We start from the raw sequence: 17,493 nt of genomic DNA on the forward strand, positions 1-17,493 counted from the left end.
TGCTTTACCCTGTGTCCCCCACCAGAGCAGCGTGGCATATCTACTGATCCATGCAGTGAATTTGCATACAAAAGTGAGAGCTTTGTGCTGTCTCCCGCTGTGTGCCGTGTCCCCCATCAGAGCAATGTAGCCTCCACGGATTTACATACAGCACAAAGCTTGTGCTGTCTCCCGCTGTGTGCTTTTCCCCAGTTCCGGCAGAGTGGTGCGCGTGGCATATTTACCAGTGACGATGCACGGGTCTGCCACCTTCCGAGTGTCCACGCCGGCATATGTCTTCTCATGCTCTCCAATCCAAGCTGCCCGCCAGCAAACATCTGTAATTGGTCAGTCGGAGTCTCATCTCAATGAAGATGTTTCCTGGCGGGCAGCGTGGATTGGAGAGCATGAGAAGACATATGCCGGTGGGGACACTCGGAAGGTGGTGGACCCGTGCATCGTCACTGGTAAATATGCCACGCGCACCACTCTGCCGGAACGGGGGACAAAGCACACAGCGGGAGACAGCACAAGCTTTGTGCTGTATGTAATTCCGCGGCAGCCATGCTGCTCTGGCGGGGGACACCACACACAGCGGGAGACAGCACCTTTAAATCTGTCACTTTTGTATGCAAATCCGCAGCGGCCACACTGCTCTGGTGGAGACAGGGGACACTTTATTTTATATTTGTTCATAGTGGGGGGTATGTGACTCAAGTATAGGTTTTTGTTTTTTTGTTTTTTTTTTTACCAAAAAACTCGGCCTATACTCGAGTATATACGGTATTTTTCACAGCAGGTTGTCTATGCATTTACGTGATTTTTTTTTTTTAATCAATAGTTTTTATTGAATTTTTAAAGAGAGCATTAACATGTCGTGGCATTTACATTTCCATTTACAATGCAGGGAACGTTCACAGTAACAGAAACAGATAATAATGATAGGCGACCATCAGTAATATTATTACATCAGAGAAAGAAAAAGAACAGTTTAACGGTTTACCAATATTTCAACAGTGTACCATTGTTGGTACCTTAGTTACTTTTTTATTGATTGTTCACTTATAGGTACTAATGAAGTGAAATGAGGAAGTCCAAGTGGCTGGTACGTTGGACCCTATAATATGGAAAAAGCTTTTTTGGTAAGAAATTTTCTATATGGGATAGGTTATTCATCGCCTGTAGTTTATACATACTTGTTCAGAAATACACACATTTCTTGACTGAACAGTTATGTATTGGTTTGTTCATATCTCAGAAGGTTGTCATCAGGGGGATATGAACTTAGGGGGATAGAGCAGAACAGGACAGGAAGAGGGCTATCTTATATGCTTGAGGATGTATGTACACATTTTAAGTTGTTTTTGACGTCACATGAATTGCACTGGGCCATTCGCGTTTATGATGTATTATAATTGAATTCTGGGACATTAGTGATTGTGGAGTCTTAGGTTGTTGTGTTAAGGGGCCAGATTGCTTCCATGTTATAGGGGATTCTCCTTCCAGGAACTTTAGATCTCCTAATTTGCTGCTCCATTTGTAGGTTAAACTCTACTTGTTGTTGAAGCTGGGAGTTGGTTGGGGGGTCTATCATTCCCCAATTGCTCAGGATTAATGCTCTTGCTGAGCATAAAATGTGGGAGATTATTAGTCTTTCTGGGTATAGTATTTGTTCTAATCCGATATGGAGTATGGCTAGTTGAGGAGAGAGTTCAGTTTGTTGTGTAGTGTTTTCATTGATAGCGTGTCTTATGAAAGTCCAGAACTCAGATAGTATTGGGCAGGACCATATGATATGTTTTAAAGTGCCTTGTTTCCCACAGCCCCGCCAGCATGATCCTAAATTCAGGTCATGCGAGGCCTTTGTGAATTTTGCGATTTTTGCTGGTGTGTAGTACCATTTTAAGAGAATTTTGTGGAATGTTTCGCTATGGTTGTTGCATGAGGAGAGTGCATGGATCTGTTTAGAAGCATATGTGGTGTCTTTTAGGGTCAAGGTGCAGTTCAAGTCTTCTGCCCAAGATCTTATATATTTATTGAGTAAGATCTGTTTACTATTTAACAGTTCTTTGTACCAGAGGGATATCCCTCCCCTAAGGTTTAGAGTAGAAAAAAGTTGTACCCATATGTGTCTAGATAATGCCGGAATTTCCAGATTGCCTTTTGCGAGTAAGTGTTTTATGCGTAGGTATTGGAAGACTTCTGTGTTGGGTAGCTGGAATAGACTCTGTAGCTCTTGGAAGGAGTATATTTTGTTGTCGCTTGGGTTGACTATGTCAGATAGATATGAGATACCCGCTTTTTTCCAGTTTTTAAGGTTTAAATTTGGTAATATATCTGATATCGAGGTTAAGGGGAACAGGATAGGTTTAAAGGGATCTTCCGTTTCATAAGATTTAATAAGGTTTGACCATGCTGATATAGTTGCTTGTACTGGTAGAAGATTTGATTTGATTTTCTGAATATTAATCAGTTGGTGTGTTAGTTGTGTAAGGGGTGGGATAGTTGATATCGCATTCTCTAGTTGAACCCATTTCTTTGGACTATTCTGTCTCCACCAATCTTTGGATGCTTCAAGAATACATGCATAGTAATATGAGCGTACGCATGGAAGGCCCATCCCTCCCTGTGATTTGAGTATAGTGAGGTTATGGTATGCTATCCTATGTTTTTTGTAGCGCCAAATGTAATTTGAAATGATTTTCTGTGTTTGGGTAAAGAATCTTTCCGGGAGAGGGATATGGATAGTTCTAAATAAATATATTATTCTAGGTAAAACTTTCATCTGAAAGGCTGCTATTCGGCCTAGCCAAGATAGTTCAAATCTGGACATCATTTCGAGTTCTTTTGTTAGACTTTGAAGTAGAGGTGGAAAGTTGGCTTCATATATATCTTGGGTGTGAGCTGGGATGTTAATGCCAAGATAAGGTATTGAGGTTTTTGCCCAATGAAAGGGAAAATTGGTGGTTATAAATTGTTTGGTGTTGGGTGAGATATTTATTCCCAGTAATAATGATTTTGCTGCATTGAGTTTATAGTAGGACACTTCAGAGTATTTATTTATTGTGTCCAATGCATGTTTTAGTGAAGTAGTAGGTTCCATAATTGTTAGCAGGACGTCGTCCGCAAATAATCCTAGTTTGTGCTCTGTGCCTCTTACATTAAACCCATGTATGTCCTTATTTGATCTGATAGCTTCGGCCAATGTTTCAATACAGAGAGTGAAAATTAAAGGGGAGAGTGGGCACCCTTGCCTGGTGCCATTAGTGATGTACACTTTTTGGGAGTAAAATCCAGCAACATTCACCATTGCTGAGGGGGATGAGTAGAGTGACATAATGGCTGACAGTATGGGTCCTGAGAATCCAAATTTGAGAAGGGTCCCTTTTAGGAAGCCCCAATGAACTCTGTCGAAGGCCTTCTCCGCATCCAAAGTTAGAAACACAGAAGGCCTTCGACAGAGCTCAGCATAATGCAGGAGGTTCGTCATTCTCCGAGTGCCGTCTGTGGCCTGTCGTCCTTTTGTGAACCCCACTTGGTCCCAATCTATTAACTGCGGTAGGATATTCAAGAGTCTTGAGGCAATCAATTTGGCAAATATTTTCGTATCCGTATTTAGTAGTGAGATGGGTCTGAAGTTGGAGGGTGTATCCGTGGCTTTACCTGGTTTCGGAATCACAGATATTATTGCTTGGGTAAATTCCTCAGGCATTTTACCTTTATCTATTATGGTTGAAAAGAGAGGGGATAGTTTAGGGGCGAGTATTGGCCCAAAGGTTTTGTAATATTCGTTTACAAACCCGTCGGGTCCAGGTGCCTTGTTAGGTTTGAGGGATTTGAGTGTTGTTTGTATTTCGCTAACTAGGATTGGGGCATTAAGTTCTGTCAATTGTTGAGCATTGAGTGTTGGGAGGTGAAGGGCATCTAAGAATTGTTGAATTTTCTCTGGCGAGGGTTGTGGGGTGTTGGGGTCGTCTTTTAAGTTGTACAATGAGTTATAATAGTCGCTGAATGCGTTGGCAATCTCTCTAGGGTTGTATAATGTTGTTTTAGTTATTGGGTGGATTAATTTGGATATTCTTGTTTTGGCCCTCTTATGTCGAAACATTTTTGCTAAGTAACTGCCTGTTTTATTGCTGTGATGGTAATGATTTAATTTAAAGGACCTCAGTTGTCTTTCATAGTCAGCACATAGTAATAAGCGTAGTTCGTGCCTCAGTGAAAAGAGGTCTTTTTCTAGTATGGGGGAGTAGTGTAATTTAATCTGAGATTCTAAGATCCTTATCTTGTCAATAATAGAGTTGGTTAGTAATGATCTTTGTCTTTTTAGCCGGGAACCTAATTGTATATAGAATCCTCGGATGTACGCTTTGTGAGCGTTCCACATGGATTCCTCTCCAACTTCAGACCCCTCATTTAATTCAAAAAATTCTTTAATCCGTTCTTTAATATATTCCACATGTTCAGGGTTATGGAGAAGTGAGGAGTTTAGTCTCCAGAGTGGGCGATCTAACTTCAGGGAGTTTGTATTAATTGAAAGCGAGATAGGGGCGTGATCCGACCAAGTTATGGGATTGATATGAGATGTCCGCACTCTCTGAAGAGTGTTTTTATCTAACAGGAACATATCAATGCGGGAGAAGGTTTTGTGCACATGCGAAAAAAAGGTGTAGTCAGTTTCTGTAGCATGCATAGACCTCCACGGGTCATATAAGTTTTCTTCTATCAGAATTTTTTGTATGTTAATACTCTTTTTGCGGCCTTTATGTGAGGTGTCAATTTTTGGGTCTGCACAGGCATTGAAATCCCCTCCGATTATTAATGTACCTTTTCGGATGTTTTGTATTTTGGCTAGCACCAAGCGAAGAAAACTACACTGACCGGTATTTGGGGCATAGAGATTGACCAGTGTATAGGTTTCGTCATTAATAGTACCGATTATTATAATGTAGCGGCCTTGGGAGTCTTTTATGCAAGTATCTATTTCCACTTTTAGTGAAGAGTGGAAAGCTATGAATACTCCTTTCTTTTTTTGAGAGGAGTTTGCAAAGTAGGTGAGAGGGAAGGAGTTATGTGAGCATTTTGGTGCTTTTCCCTCCGCAAAATGAGATTCTTGGACAAAGACAATATGAGCCTTGTGGTCAAGGGCCTCTTTCCATAGAAATTTCCTTTTTTGAGGGGAGTTCAGGCCGTGTGCGTTAAGAGATAGGAATTTCAGTTCCATTTCTAATCATTAGGTGGCAGAGTTGTAGTGTATTTGTATGTGTACCATGTACATTTAGGGCATATTGAGTGATAGTGTACCTCTTCCTGGGGGACCCAACCTTCTATAACAACATTGAAAGAAGAACATATATACTGCATTTAAGAAAATAACTTAACTTAACTTATAACTCTAAAGTCCTATAGTATAGGGAAAAAGGAAAGCAGAAAAATATTCCGAGAATACGGTCCAACTTAAACCAGAGTTTGTCTGGGGGCAAGAGCAAATATCCCTCTGACTATAGAGAGATAAGCTCAAATATGGAGCTGGTAGTGGGTAGGTGAAGATATCGTGGCTAGGTTCTCCATAGCACTCATTTTCCTGAGGCCTTATGCCATTCAATTGGGATTTTTGCAGCTTTGGTTGGGCCACGCCAGGGAAGTGCAGCACCTGGTTGAATCAGTTTCCATATCTGCAGTAAGCGTTCTCCATCTTCAGGGGAGGCTATGATGTAGGTTTTCCCGTTTTTAGAAAGAATCAGCTTAGCTGGGAATCCCCATTTGTACAGGATTTGGTTGTCTCTCAGTATTTTAGTGACTGGAGCCAGAGATCTTCTCACTGCTAAAGTAGCTTGGGATAAATCAGAAAATAGCTGAATCTTTTCATAGGGTTCCGGAAGCTTGCTGTTAGCACGGACATATAAGAGTAGGTCCTCTTTCGTTTGGTAAAACTGGAAGCAGATGATCACATCACGTGGGATCGTGTCAGGTAGGTGTTTGGGCTTAGGTAGGCGATGGGCTCTGGCAATTGAAAGCTCTACATCCGAGACATGAGGCAGGGCAGCTTTAAGCATGCTATGGATGTATTTTTTGAGCTCAACGGTTGTTACAGCTTCTTCTATGCCTCTTAGTTTCAGATTGCACCTTCTGTTTCGGTCTTCTAGGTCTATGGCCTTAGCTTTAAGCCATTGCAGGTCCTCAGTATGTGTGTCAAACATGTCCACCATCTTGTTATGCCCCTCCGTTAGGTCTGCTACTCTATCCTCAGTGTTAGCAAGTCTTTCCCCTATAGAGTCTACAGAGGATTGTAGATTGTTGGTAATTACTTGGAAATCAAGCAGGAGGGAGTTTTTAAATGATAACAGCATTTCTTTGATTGCAGCCTGCGAGGCTGTCTGTTCGGTGGCCGGGAAGCTCTCAATAGTAAGGGAGGAAGCACTGCATGAGGCTGAAAGGCCTACCTTTTCCGCGTTGTCTGCAAGCCTCTGCCTCGATTTTAGCGGGCTTTGTGATGCGGGAGATGCTGTGCTGGAAGAGTTGTCCTCCGGGGAATCAGTAGGTTCCGAAGTATCCCCTGTGTCTGCCGGGTCTGCTTGCCTTCTGTTGGAGCCGCGAGAGCTGCGGGAGCTGGTATCTACATGGCCAGCGCCATCTTTGTCTGCCGCGCGTCTCATGTTAGCAAAGAAGTCGGGGAGTTTCTGGAGTTTGGTGGCTCCCATTTTTCGTTTTCTGGTGGCGTCTGTGTCCATAGCGTCTTCCCCGGTGTCGTCCTCTCGGTTTTTGTAGGATGGCATTGCTTAGAGCCGCTTAATCGTGCTAAGGAGAGCGGAGCTACTCACTCAAGCGTCCATACACTCCGCGCGCCGGACACGCCCCCCATGCATTTACGTGATTTGATATTTATTTTTGCACTTTTTTTTGTGTGCTTGCTATTTTTGACACTCATTATCTAGTGTTCTCCCCAGAATTTTTTTGCAACTGGGTGGCATGAAAAAGTAGTCAGGTGGGGCGATATGATAGAATGCAGGGCCTGTGCTTCTGTGCACAATGCTGCTTACAGCATAGGAGGAGGTGAGCCGATGACAGCCGGGTGGGCACCAAAACTAGCCGGGTGGAGCACATGGCTAAAAGAGCCTGGGGAGAACACTTATCTATGTTGGCACTAGCACTTTAGCTGATATTGCAAATGCACTATTACTGAACCCCGGTTCATTCACTCGGGCTCAATTTTTTTTAAACTCTGGGCAATTTAGCCATGGCCATGACAGTTTATTTTGTCAGTGTGTGTGTTTATAGATAATGGCAGTTGGTGCTGTAGTTTTTTGTTCCAGCCCCCCCCCCCCCCCCCCCTCCTCCTCCTCCTCCTTGTCTTGTCTGCCAGCAGTAAAGATGATGACCTGCTGGCTTACAGTGGATCAAACACCATGAACAAATTACAAGGGTATAGCAATCATTTCTTGATCCATCTGCTATTTTCTTCGTGTATGTATTTGTTTTCAGTAATTTTTAATTTCTATGCATTTTAAAGGAAAAAATGAATAAATACACTTTCTCCAATTTTATCCCCTATGGTTTTAATTTAAACACTGCTACTGTACATAAAACCCACACATTTTATTTGCCTATTTGTCCTGGTTATCACAAGATTTTAATTATGTCCCAAGTACAAAGTATGGTGACAATATATTATTTGGAAATAAAGGTGTATTTTTTCTTTAGTGTTTTTTTTTTTCCCACTATTTGCAGGTGCACGGGAATGTACGTGCGGGAGCGCACACGTGCACGCGCACAGCGGCAGCAGCACTCCTATGGGAGAAAAGCGCTTTACAAATGTTATTGTATTGTATTATTGTATTATTGTCTGACTTATAAAAATGTCCTGGAGCCATTAAGAGGCTCTAGCAGGACATTTTTATAAGTCAGCTTGAAATTAATTGGTTAAGCTATGTGAATGGTTTCCTAACCAGAATGGCCTAAAACATGTGCTGCCCCTTCCCCTACAACAAGGTTGCAGTGTGTATTTATCTAAATGGGTAAAGCACAAACACCTTCAGCTCTCCCCAAATAAAGCCCGCTGGTTATATAACGTTTGTCTGATTTGTATGTGTTTTGTTGCAGTTGGTCGGTGAATTCCTGGAAGTAACGTGCATCAACCCGACTTATATCTGTGACCATCCGCAGATCATGAGCCCTCTATCCAAATGGTAAGAGCATAAAGCGGCTGTTCCTAATCTTCCTTAGAGAATCTGAAGCGAGTCAAAATCCATGTTTTTAACTTTTTTATTAATGTTAAGCACTATAGCTAGTGCTAAACCACCGCATCCCCGCGGCAAAACGAGTGGTTTATACCCCCTAAATCCCCTGTGCAAAATCCGTGGAGCACTTCCTGCTTGAGGCAGAGCTTAGACTGTAGCTCTGCCTCTTTGCGCGTCAATCCCCTCTGATCGCCGCCTCTCCCCGCCCCCCTGTCTTCCTTCACTGAGAGGGGCAGGGAGAGGTGGAGATCCGCGGGCAGACTGACGTGAATGGAGGCAGAGCTGCAGCTCAAAGCTCTGCCTCCCCGGGCAGCAAAATCCACGAACAAGTCATGGATTTTGCCCTGTGATTTGGGGGCTATAAACCCCTCGTTTTGCCGCAGGGATGTGGCGTTTTAGCACTAGCTATAGTGCTTACCATTAATAAAAGTTAAAAACATGGATTTTGACTCGCTTCAGTGTCTCTTTAAGGTGCGATCTTTTCATGCGATTTTTACGATCGAAAATATTCGGAAGGTAATTATTGTTCACATTTACTGAACGATTCTTTCTTCAAATTAGATCATAAAATCCAACTTTTGGATCAATTTTATCTTATTTAGCAATCGACCAAAGAATCATTCCTCATCGATTGCCTTCATAAACAGCACATTTTATATACAATTCGATCATTAAAACCGCATTTGGTGAAAAAATTAAACAGTTAATGGGCACCTTTACTTTTGAATATGTAGTGTCAGATACCAGTGAGCATTTTTGTTTTTTTGGGGTTTCTTTTTTTAATCTGAATATTAATAATCCTAACATTTGTATAGTGTTTTTCTCCTGTCGGACTCAACGCGCTCAAGAGCTGCAGCCACTGGGACGCGCTCAATGAGTGTTAGAGAGTGCAGTGTTAGGGAGTCTTTCCTTGAACTCCTTACAGAATAGGTACTGACCCTGGCCAGGATTCGATCCCTGGTCTCCCATGTCAAAGGCTTTTAGTTTGCTATTCACTTCTGACGTATTCTGGGGAAGGCGTCCCCATAGATTGCTTTAGCGCCCATTCACACTAGCGCGATTAGTGGGTGATTCTCGCTAATCGCCGAAGCGCTAGTGCTTTTTAAAGCACTAGCACAGTTGTAACTATATGGCAGTGTCACATCACAATTACGTCTTACACTAGAGGCCCTGTAGTGCTCATGTGAGGGACGTGCCTTGATGCCTGTCGTGTTCGGTCTACCCTCTAGTGTTTATCACATGATACAGGACCTTGGGAGAGAAGAGACAGGAAGGAGAGCCCAGCGGGAGATAGAAGTGTGGCGGACAGGTGGGACTGCCTACTCTTGGTCATGTTGCCCCTACCCTTTGGAATTCCTTACTACACCCAGTAAAGACAGCTCCATCCATCAAATTATTCAAATCCAGACTGAAAAGCCATCTGTTTAGCCTGGCATTTGCGGACTTGTAGAATTCATCCCCTTTACCACAATATACCAATCAACCAATTACTGGTCTGAGCCATGCTTATGCGAGTCCTACGGGAGAAAAAGGGCTTTACAAATGTTGTGTGTTCTTGTTTACAGCCTGGGAGGGGGAAAACTGGGAGACCAGGGAACCCAGCAGGTGGTGTACACATATTTTTAATAGATTTCAAGCTAAAAGCTATTGAAAATCTGTGTGTGGAGGGATTCGATAAGAAAGATCTCTCTCTGATCAGATAATGATCTGAGGGCGAGCTATCTGTTGGGCCATATCCCACCAGTGTATGTCCACCTACAGTAAATGGTTAAACGGCTGAAGGGCTCCAGGGGAAACCTATTTTGTTCTGTTCTCTCTGCTCGGTGGATAAAAAAAGCTTTTTCCACCCGAGCACCTATCAGCATCCAATCATCCGGACTTGCAGGAGACAGGGGCTGTTTCTATTGGCTCTGTTGACTCGTAACATGTAGTGTGTCTTGCTCAATAAACGACAAACGCAAGTTTGAAGCCTGTGGAGTTGTGGAGTGCCTTTTTCTACATTGGTGGAGTATATGTTTGGCAGGAGTGGTGGACCTGCAGAAAAAGAGCACCGGCAACTGCTACCTAGAATAGGTCAGCTGTATCTGAGCACCAAGGTGGATTTTTCATTGGCTGTTTCTATTGGCTCTGTTCCTGTCAGTCATAAGTAATCAGTCTCTGCTTCTGTGAGTTCTGCGAGTCCCGCACTGTTTCCGACAGAGAAGAACTGCCACTAATGATGGAACATGTTACTGTGTTTTTACCGCATGCTGTAACCTTCATGAATTGACATTTACTGACGTGTTGAGGTGTTTACCACACAAGTCGGTAATTTACTTCACTGCTCGGTAATTTCTGCTTTCCATGTGGTAACTGTCTTGATGAATTGACATTATCTTAAAGAGACTCTGAAGCCTCCAGAAAACGCAGTTTTTATGTTACAATCTTGTTAGGCAGGAATGCCCCCTCTGAAATGCTGCATCCCGCGGCTGAAATCTCAATTAACCACCCTGGCGTTCTATTAACCCTCCTGGCGGTTTGCAAAAAAATCGCCAGGGGGCAGCAAATCTTTTTTTTTAAATTTTTTTTTTTTTCATGTAGCGAGACAAAGTCTCGCTACATGATAGCCGCTGCTCAGCGGCATCCCCCCAGCCCCAAAGAACGGGATCTCCTGGAGGGCTTCCCCCGTCGCCATGGCGACGGGCGGGATGACGTCACCGACGTCGTGACGTCAGAGGGGACTCCGATCTGCCCCATAGCGCTGCCTGGCACTGATTGGCCAGGCAGCGCACGGGGTCTGGGGGGGGGGGCGGCCGCGGCGAGAGGAATTGCGGCGGATCGGCGGGTAGCGGCGGCGATCGGGCACTGCACGCAGCTAGCAAAGTGCTAGCTGCGTGCAGCAAAAAAAAAATTATGCAAATCGGCCCAGCGGGGCCTGAGCGGTGCCTTCCGGCGGCATAGCCCGAACTCAGTTCGGGCTTACCGCCAGGAAGGTTAAGATCGCCAGGGCGGCTGCGGGAAGGTTTTTTTTTAATTAAAAAAAAACTATTTCATGCAGCCAACTGAAAGTTGGCTGCATGAAAGCCCACTAGATGGCGCTCCGGAGGCGTTCTTCTGATCGCCTCCGGCGGCCAAAAGTAACACGGAAGGCCGCAATGAGCGGCCTTCCGTATTTTGCTTACTTCGTCGCCATGGCGACGAGCGCCGACGTCCTGACGTCTGCCGCCTCCGATCCAGCCCTTAGCGCTGGGCGGAACTATTTGTTCCGGCTGCGCAGGGCTCAGGCGGCTGGGGGGACCCTCTTTCGCCGCTGCTCGCGGCGGATCGCCGCAGAGCGGCGGCGATCAGGCAGCACACGCGGCTGGCAAAGTGCCGGCTGCGTGTGCTGCTTTTTATTTGGTCAAAATCGGCCCAGCAGGGCCTGAGCGGCACCCTCTGGCGGTAATGGACGAGCTGAGCTCGTCCATACCGCTAAGGTGGTTAATCCACCCAGAACCACAGGTCAAAAATCCACGACTTTTCTGGTCGTGGATTTTGATGCCCAGGGAGGCAGAGCTTTGGGCTGTAGCTCTGCCTCCATGCGCGTCAATCAGCGCTGCTGGCTGCCTCTCCCCGCCCCTCTCAGTGAAAGAAGACTGAGGGGCGGGGAGAGGCGGAGATCCATGCAGATTGACGGAGGAGAGGCAGAGCTACTGCTCAAAGCTCTGACTCTGTGTGGAAGCGCTGCCCAAATCTCCCCCCAGAATTTCAGGGGGATTAACTAAGATTTAAAGAAAAAAAAAAACATATCCAGGCATATCGCCTCTAGTTAGGAAATTTAAATAAGTTATTAAGGAAAGGGAGGTGCTGAAGGGGGTGTGCTGAGATTTCAGCCGCGGGGATGCGGCGTTACAGAGGGGGTATTCATGCCTAACAAGATTGTAACCTAAAAACTGTGTTCTTATGGAGACTTCAGACTCTCTTTAAGTGCTCTGTTAAGTCAGCTGTTTTTAGCTTTACTGAATGCGGTAATGCTTGATGAATTGACGCCATAACGTTTATGAGATCAAATAGGAGTTGACTGTGACTCCTTCCTCTTCCTGCTTTGTTCGACTTTGTGCTTTTTTTCTATGATTTATATATTGATGTGACCTCATTATAACAACTTTGTGCTGCTGTCTTGTCCAGGCATCGGACAGAGAAAGGGCTGACGGAGAGATTTGAGCTGTTTGTTATGAAGAAAGAGATCTGCAATGCCTACACAGAATTGAACGACCCCGTCAGACAGAGGGAGCTGTTTGAAGATCAGGCCAAGGTAACTACAGCTGACTTGTGTGGGCCAGAATGTGTGGGCCAGAATCTGATGCATTGTCCATTAGGGCATCTCACAAAGATCCCTGCAGAGGGCACTTTCCTCCAGTCCTCCTGTACACAGGAAGATTCCAGTACTTCTCAAGAGCTGCTAGTGTGACCGGCATCAGAAATCTTTACTTTTTGGGTTTTTTTAATTATAATTTTTGTTTGAGAATTGGCATTTTTAAATGTCCTAAACAGCAGCTTGTACAGCAGTCTGTCATAATCCAGTAATGCTATTATTTTCTTCACTCCATAGGAGTGTACAATGAGCTCAGGCACAACCAGAACCTTTAGGCCTCTTTCACAGTGGGACGTTAAAGTCGCACGTTAGAAAAACTTTTAACGCGGACTAACGCCCAGCAATACTAAGTCTGTGCAACATTCACAGTGCACATGTTGCGTTTGTGTGTAATGTGTAGCATTATTAGAAAGTGCTGCATGCTGTGCGTTTATACACGTTAATAACTGCGGTGGACTGTTTGCACATGCTCAGTAATGACCTGGAAGCATACTTTTCATTGCCTGTATGCCTACTGTATGCGACGATAACGGGGCATATAGTTGCGTTGTGACATTTTTGGGACGTTGCGATGTTAGTTTGCGTTGCGACATCAAAACGCAACGTCCCACTGTGAAAGTAGCCTTAGAAGTTTGTAAGGCACTACACGGGATAAACAAATAAACCTATGCTGAATATAAATTTGCCTCCTTAAAGGGCATCTGTAGTGAGAGGAATCTGGAGGCTGATTTGTTTCCTTTTAAAGTGACCTTAAACAGACCTAAGAAATGCCATACTGAACTTACCTGGGGCTTCCTCCAAGCCTCCCCATAGTCCTTTAGGTTCCTCTGTGTCCTCTGGGCTCCCTCTGTTCTCCTGCTGGTGGCTCTGTTGGCTGCACGACCCAGCCGGGAGTCATGCGCAACCACACAGGCACACTCAGTCTGTGCACCCGTCACACTTGCGCGCGTCGCCATAAGGGTTATGCGGTTCTTGAAGGAATGAACCACGCATGCATTGAGGGTGATGGGCACGCATGCCCAATTGTGCACGACTCCCGGCCAAGTCACGCAGCTAACTGAGAACGGAGGGAGCCCAGAGAACGTAGAGGGACCTCACGGACTGGCTGGAGGAAGCACCAGGTAAGTGCAGTATGGCATTTTTTAGGTCTTTTCAGGGTACCTTTAAACAATGCAAATTGCCTGGCTGTCCTGCCCCGATCCTGTCTCTAATACTTTTAGCCATAGACCCTGAATAAGCATGCAGATCGGATGTTTCTAGATGAAATTTGACTGGATTAGCTGCATGCTTGTTTCAGGAGAGCGATTCAGACACTAATGCAGAGAGCGAGAGAGTCATGTGACCGCTTTGTATAGTAGCAATGTCTGATGTAACCATAGGCTGTTTTAACCCAGAGCTGTCACTTCTATTCAGACTAACTTGTATGAGTGGGTATCTGATAAATTGTCTTGTAGAGCATGGATAGTCACATGACGGCTCTGTTATCTCCTAGCAATGTCTGATATAACCATAGGCTGCATTACTCCAGGACTGTCACTCAAATTCAGACTGATTTGTATGAGTGGGTATCTGATAAATTGTCATGTAGAGAATGGAGAGAGTCACATGACAGCTCTGTGATCTCCTAGCAATGTCTGATATAATTGTAGTGTCTTACTCCAGAGCTGTCATTTAGACTGACTTGTATGAGCGTGACGTCTGCTATTTCTGCTTTCCTTTTGAAAATACAAACCACTGACACATTCTTCTCTTGGGTTCTCTGCAGGCCAAAGCAGCGGGTGATGACGAGGCCATGTTCATCGATGAAACCTTCTGTACTGCGCTGGAGTACGGGCTGCCCCCTACAGCCGGCTGGGGGATGGGCATTGACCGGCTGACTATGTTCCTGACTGACTCCAACAACATCAAGGTACAGGGTATCCTGAGTATAGGCTGCTACTGGGTGGGCCTTGTTTTCCCCCAGATATGTAATCCTGGCCCATCTTTCCTTGCAGGAGGTGCTGCTGTTCCCGGCAATGAAGCCAGATGATAACAAGAAGGATTCCGCGCCTGGGCAGACCTCGGGGACGTCCGTGTGACCTTGTCATGTGACAGATTTTAGGGTGTTTATTGTGTTCTTATCTGCGGTTCTGTTCCTCTCCCTCATTACTGATATTTTCTGCTTTATACTGAAAATAAATTCTTTAAACTGTGACCGTGAGAGGAGTGTTGTGATTGTGGGAAAGAAAACCTGTCTGTTTCCTCTTTTTACTTTCTGGATTGTTCAGGAAGATGTGGGAACCTTGTTTGTTTGGATGCTTACTGCTGTTTGCGCCGCCAAGTGGGAGATTTAGGCCGGGATCGCACTTGTCAAGATCGCATTACAACTGAATACCGATGTACAGTCCTGGCAAAAGTTTTGAGACTGTCAAAAATATTGGAAATTAGAAAAAGTTGGTGCTTATGTTTTTGTAATAGCAATTTGCATATACTCCAGAATGTTATGAAGAGTGTTCAGATTAATTGCATAGGCCTTCTTTGCCATGAAAATTAACTGGATCCCCAAAAAACCTTTCCACTGCATTTCATTGCTTTCATTGAAGGACCTGCTGAGATCATTTAAGTAATCGTCTTGTTAACTCAGGTTAGAATATTAACGAGCATAAGGCTGGAGATCATTATGTCAGGCTGATTGGGTTAGAATGGCAGACTTGACATGTTAAAAGGAGGGTGATGCTTGAAATCATTGATCTTCCAATGTTAACCATGGTGACCAGCAAAGAAACACATGCAGCCATCATTGCGTTGCATAAAGATGGCTTCACAGGCAAGGATATTGTGGCTACGAAGATTGCACCTAAATCAACAATTTATAGGATCATCAAGAACTTCAAGGAAAGAGGTTCAATTCTTGTTAAAGAGACACTGAAGCGAAAAAAAAATATGATATAGTGAATTGGTTGTGTACTATGAATAATTACTAGAAGATTAGCAGCAAAGAAAATATTCTCATACTTTTATTTTCAGGTATAGAGTGTTTTTTCTAACATTGCATCATTCTATAATATGTGCAGATTACACAACACTCAGCATTCAAAATGAGTCTTTCAGAGCAGTCTGTGAAGTAATGACCTCTCCTCTGGCAGAGAAAAAGTAAATAGTCCAGGAACAGTTGAGATAATAAAAGTCAGATAACAGCCCTCTCCACCACTAACTTAGTCGGAGAGCTTAATAGCTTGTTTGCATAGAGATAACAACTGGAGTTTCTCAACTCTTCCTGTACTGGAAACAATTAGACTGATGTATCTGATCTTAATGTTTTATTTCTTAGCTGTGCTACACATACAAATCATAATATCATCATTTTTCTTTCGCTTCAGTGTCTCTTTAAGAAGGCTTCAGGGCGTCCAAGAAAGTCCAGCAAGCACTAGGTCTCCAAAAGAGGATTCAGCTGTGGGATAGGAGTGCAACCAGTGCAGAGGTTGCTCAGGAATGGCAGCAGGCCGATATGAGCGCATCTGCATGCACAGTGAGGCGAAGACTTTTGGAAGATGGCCTGGTGCCAAGAAGGGCAACAAAAAGCTACTTCTCTCCCAAAAAACATCAGGGACAGATTGATCTTCTGCAGAAAGTATGGTGAATAAACTGCTGAGGACTGGGGCAAAGTAATATTCTCTGATGAAGCCCCTTTCCAATTGTTTGGGGCATCTGGAAAAAGGCTTGTCAGGAAAAGAAAAAAGGTGAGCGCTACCATCAGTCTTGTGTCATGCCAACAGTAAAGCATCCTGAGACCATTCATATGCGGGGTTGCTTCTCATCCATGGGAGTGGGCTCCCTCACAATTTTGCCAAAAAACACAGCTGTGAATAAAGAATGGTACCAAAACACCCTCCAACTGCAACTTCTTCCAAGAATCCAACAAAAGTTTGGTGAAGAACAATGCATTTTCCAGCACGATGGAGCACCGTGTCTTAAGGCAAACGTGATAACTAGGTGGCTCGGGGGCCAAAACTTTTAAATTTTGGGTCCATGGCCTGGAAACTCCCCAGATCTTAATCCCATTGATAACTTGTGGTCATTCCTCAAGAGACAGGTGGACAAACAAAAACCAACTAATTCTGAGAAACTCAAAGAAGTGATTATGAAACAATGGGTTGCTATCAGTCAGGATTTGGCCCAGAAGTTGATTGAGAGCATGCCCAGTTGAATTGCAGAGGTCCTGAAAAAGAAGGGCCAACACTGCAAATACTGACTCTCTGCATAAATCTTGTGTAATTGTCAATAAAAGCCTTTGAAACATATGAAGTGCTTATAATTATTTTTCAGTACATCACAAACAAATGAAACAAAGATCTAAAAGCAGTTTAGCAGCAAACTTAGTGAAAACTAATATTTTTGACAGTCTCAAAACTTTTGGCCAGGACTGTAAGTCAAGGGTTTGGTTCACACTTAAAATGGAACTTTGACCATGCATTGAACTTCATTCCAATCAGTAGCTGATACCCCCTTTCCCATGAGAAACCTTTACTTTTTCTCGATTACATCATCAGGGGGGTTTGTATTGCTGATATTGTGGTGAAACCTCTCCCATAGTGTGATGTCATGACCATGGACCTGACAGTTTGCTGTCTGTGAACCTCATTGCATTGTGGGAAATAACGGCTTTTTCCAACTGCCAGGCAAGTAATATCTCTCTCTGTGCATAGACCTCTGTACAGATCACCTGGCAGAACTAAAGAGGTCATCTGTGATAAATTTCAGAATTTAACCACTTCACAACTGAGGGGTTTTACCCCTGAAACACCAGAGCAATTTTTACCTTTCAGCTCTCCTTCCATTCATTCGTCTATAACGTTATTATTACTTATTGTAATGAAATGAACTATATCTTGTTTTTTTCGCCACCAATTAGGCTTTCTTTAGGTGGGACATTATGCCAAGAATTATTTTATTCTACATGTGTTT

At 44.0% G+C, this 17,493-nt stretch overlaps 2 protein-coding genes across 2 annotated transcripts in view; both read left to right on the forward strand.

Moving 5' to 3' along the window:
• The window catches only part of LOC137539013 (lysine--tRNA ligase), a 107,612-nt gene that overhangs the window by 20,140 nt on the left and 69,979 nt on the right, over positions 1-17,493 (forward strand). The window lies entirely within an intron of this gene.
• LOC137539014 (lysine--tRNA ligase-like) lies at positions 8,057-14,743 on the forward strand. The gene is made up of 4 exons (XM_068261478.1): positions 8,057-8,165; positions 12,363-12,489; positions 14,315-14,458; positions 14,544-14,743. The coding sequence occupies exons 1-4, from the start codon at positions 8,146-8,148 to the stop codon at positions 14,625-14,627; spliced, it is 375 nt and encodes a 124-aa protein (XP_068117579.1). The 5' UTR covers positions 8,057-8,145; the 3' UTR covers positions 14,628-14,743.

This window comes from Hyperolius riggenbachi, chromosome 11 (genome assembly GCF_040937935.1).
Source record: "Hyperolius riggenbachi isolate aHypRig1 chromosome 11, aHypRig1.pri, whole genome shotgun sequence".
NCBI classification, from domain to species: domain Eukaryota; kingdom Metazoa; phylum Chordata; class Amphibia; order Anura; family Hyperoliidae; genus Hyperolius; species Hyperolius riggenbachi.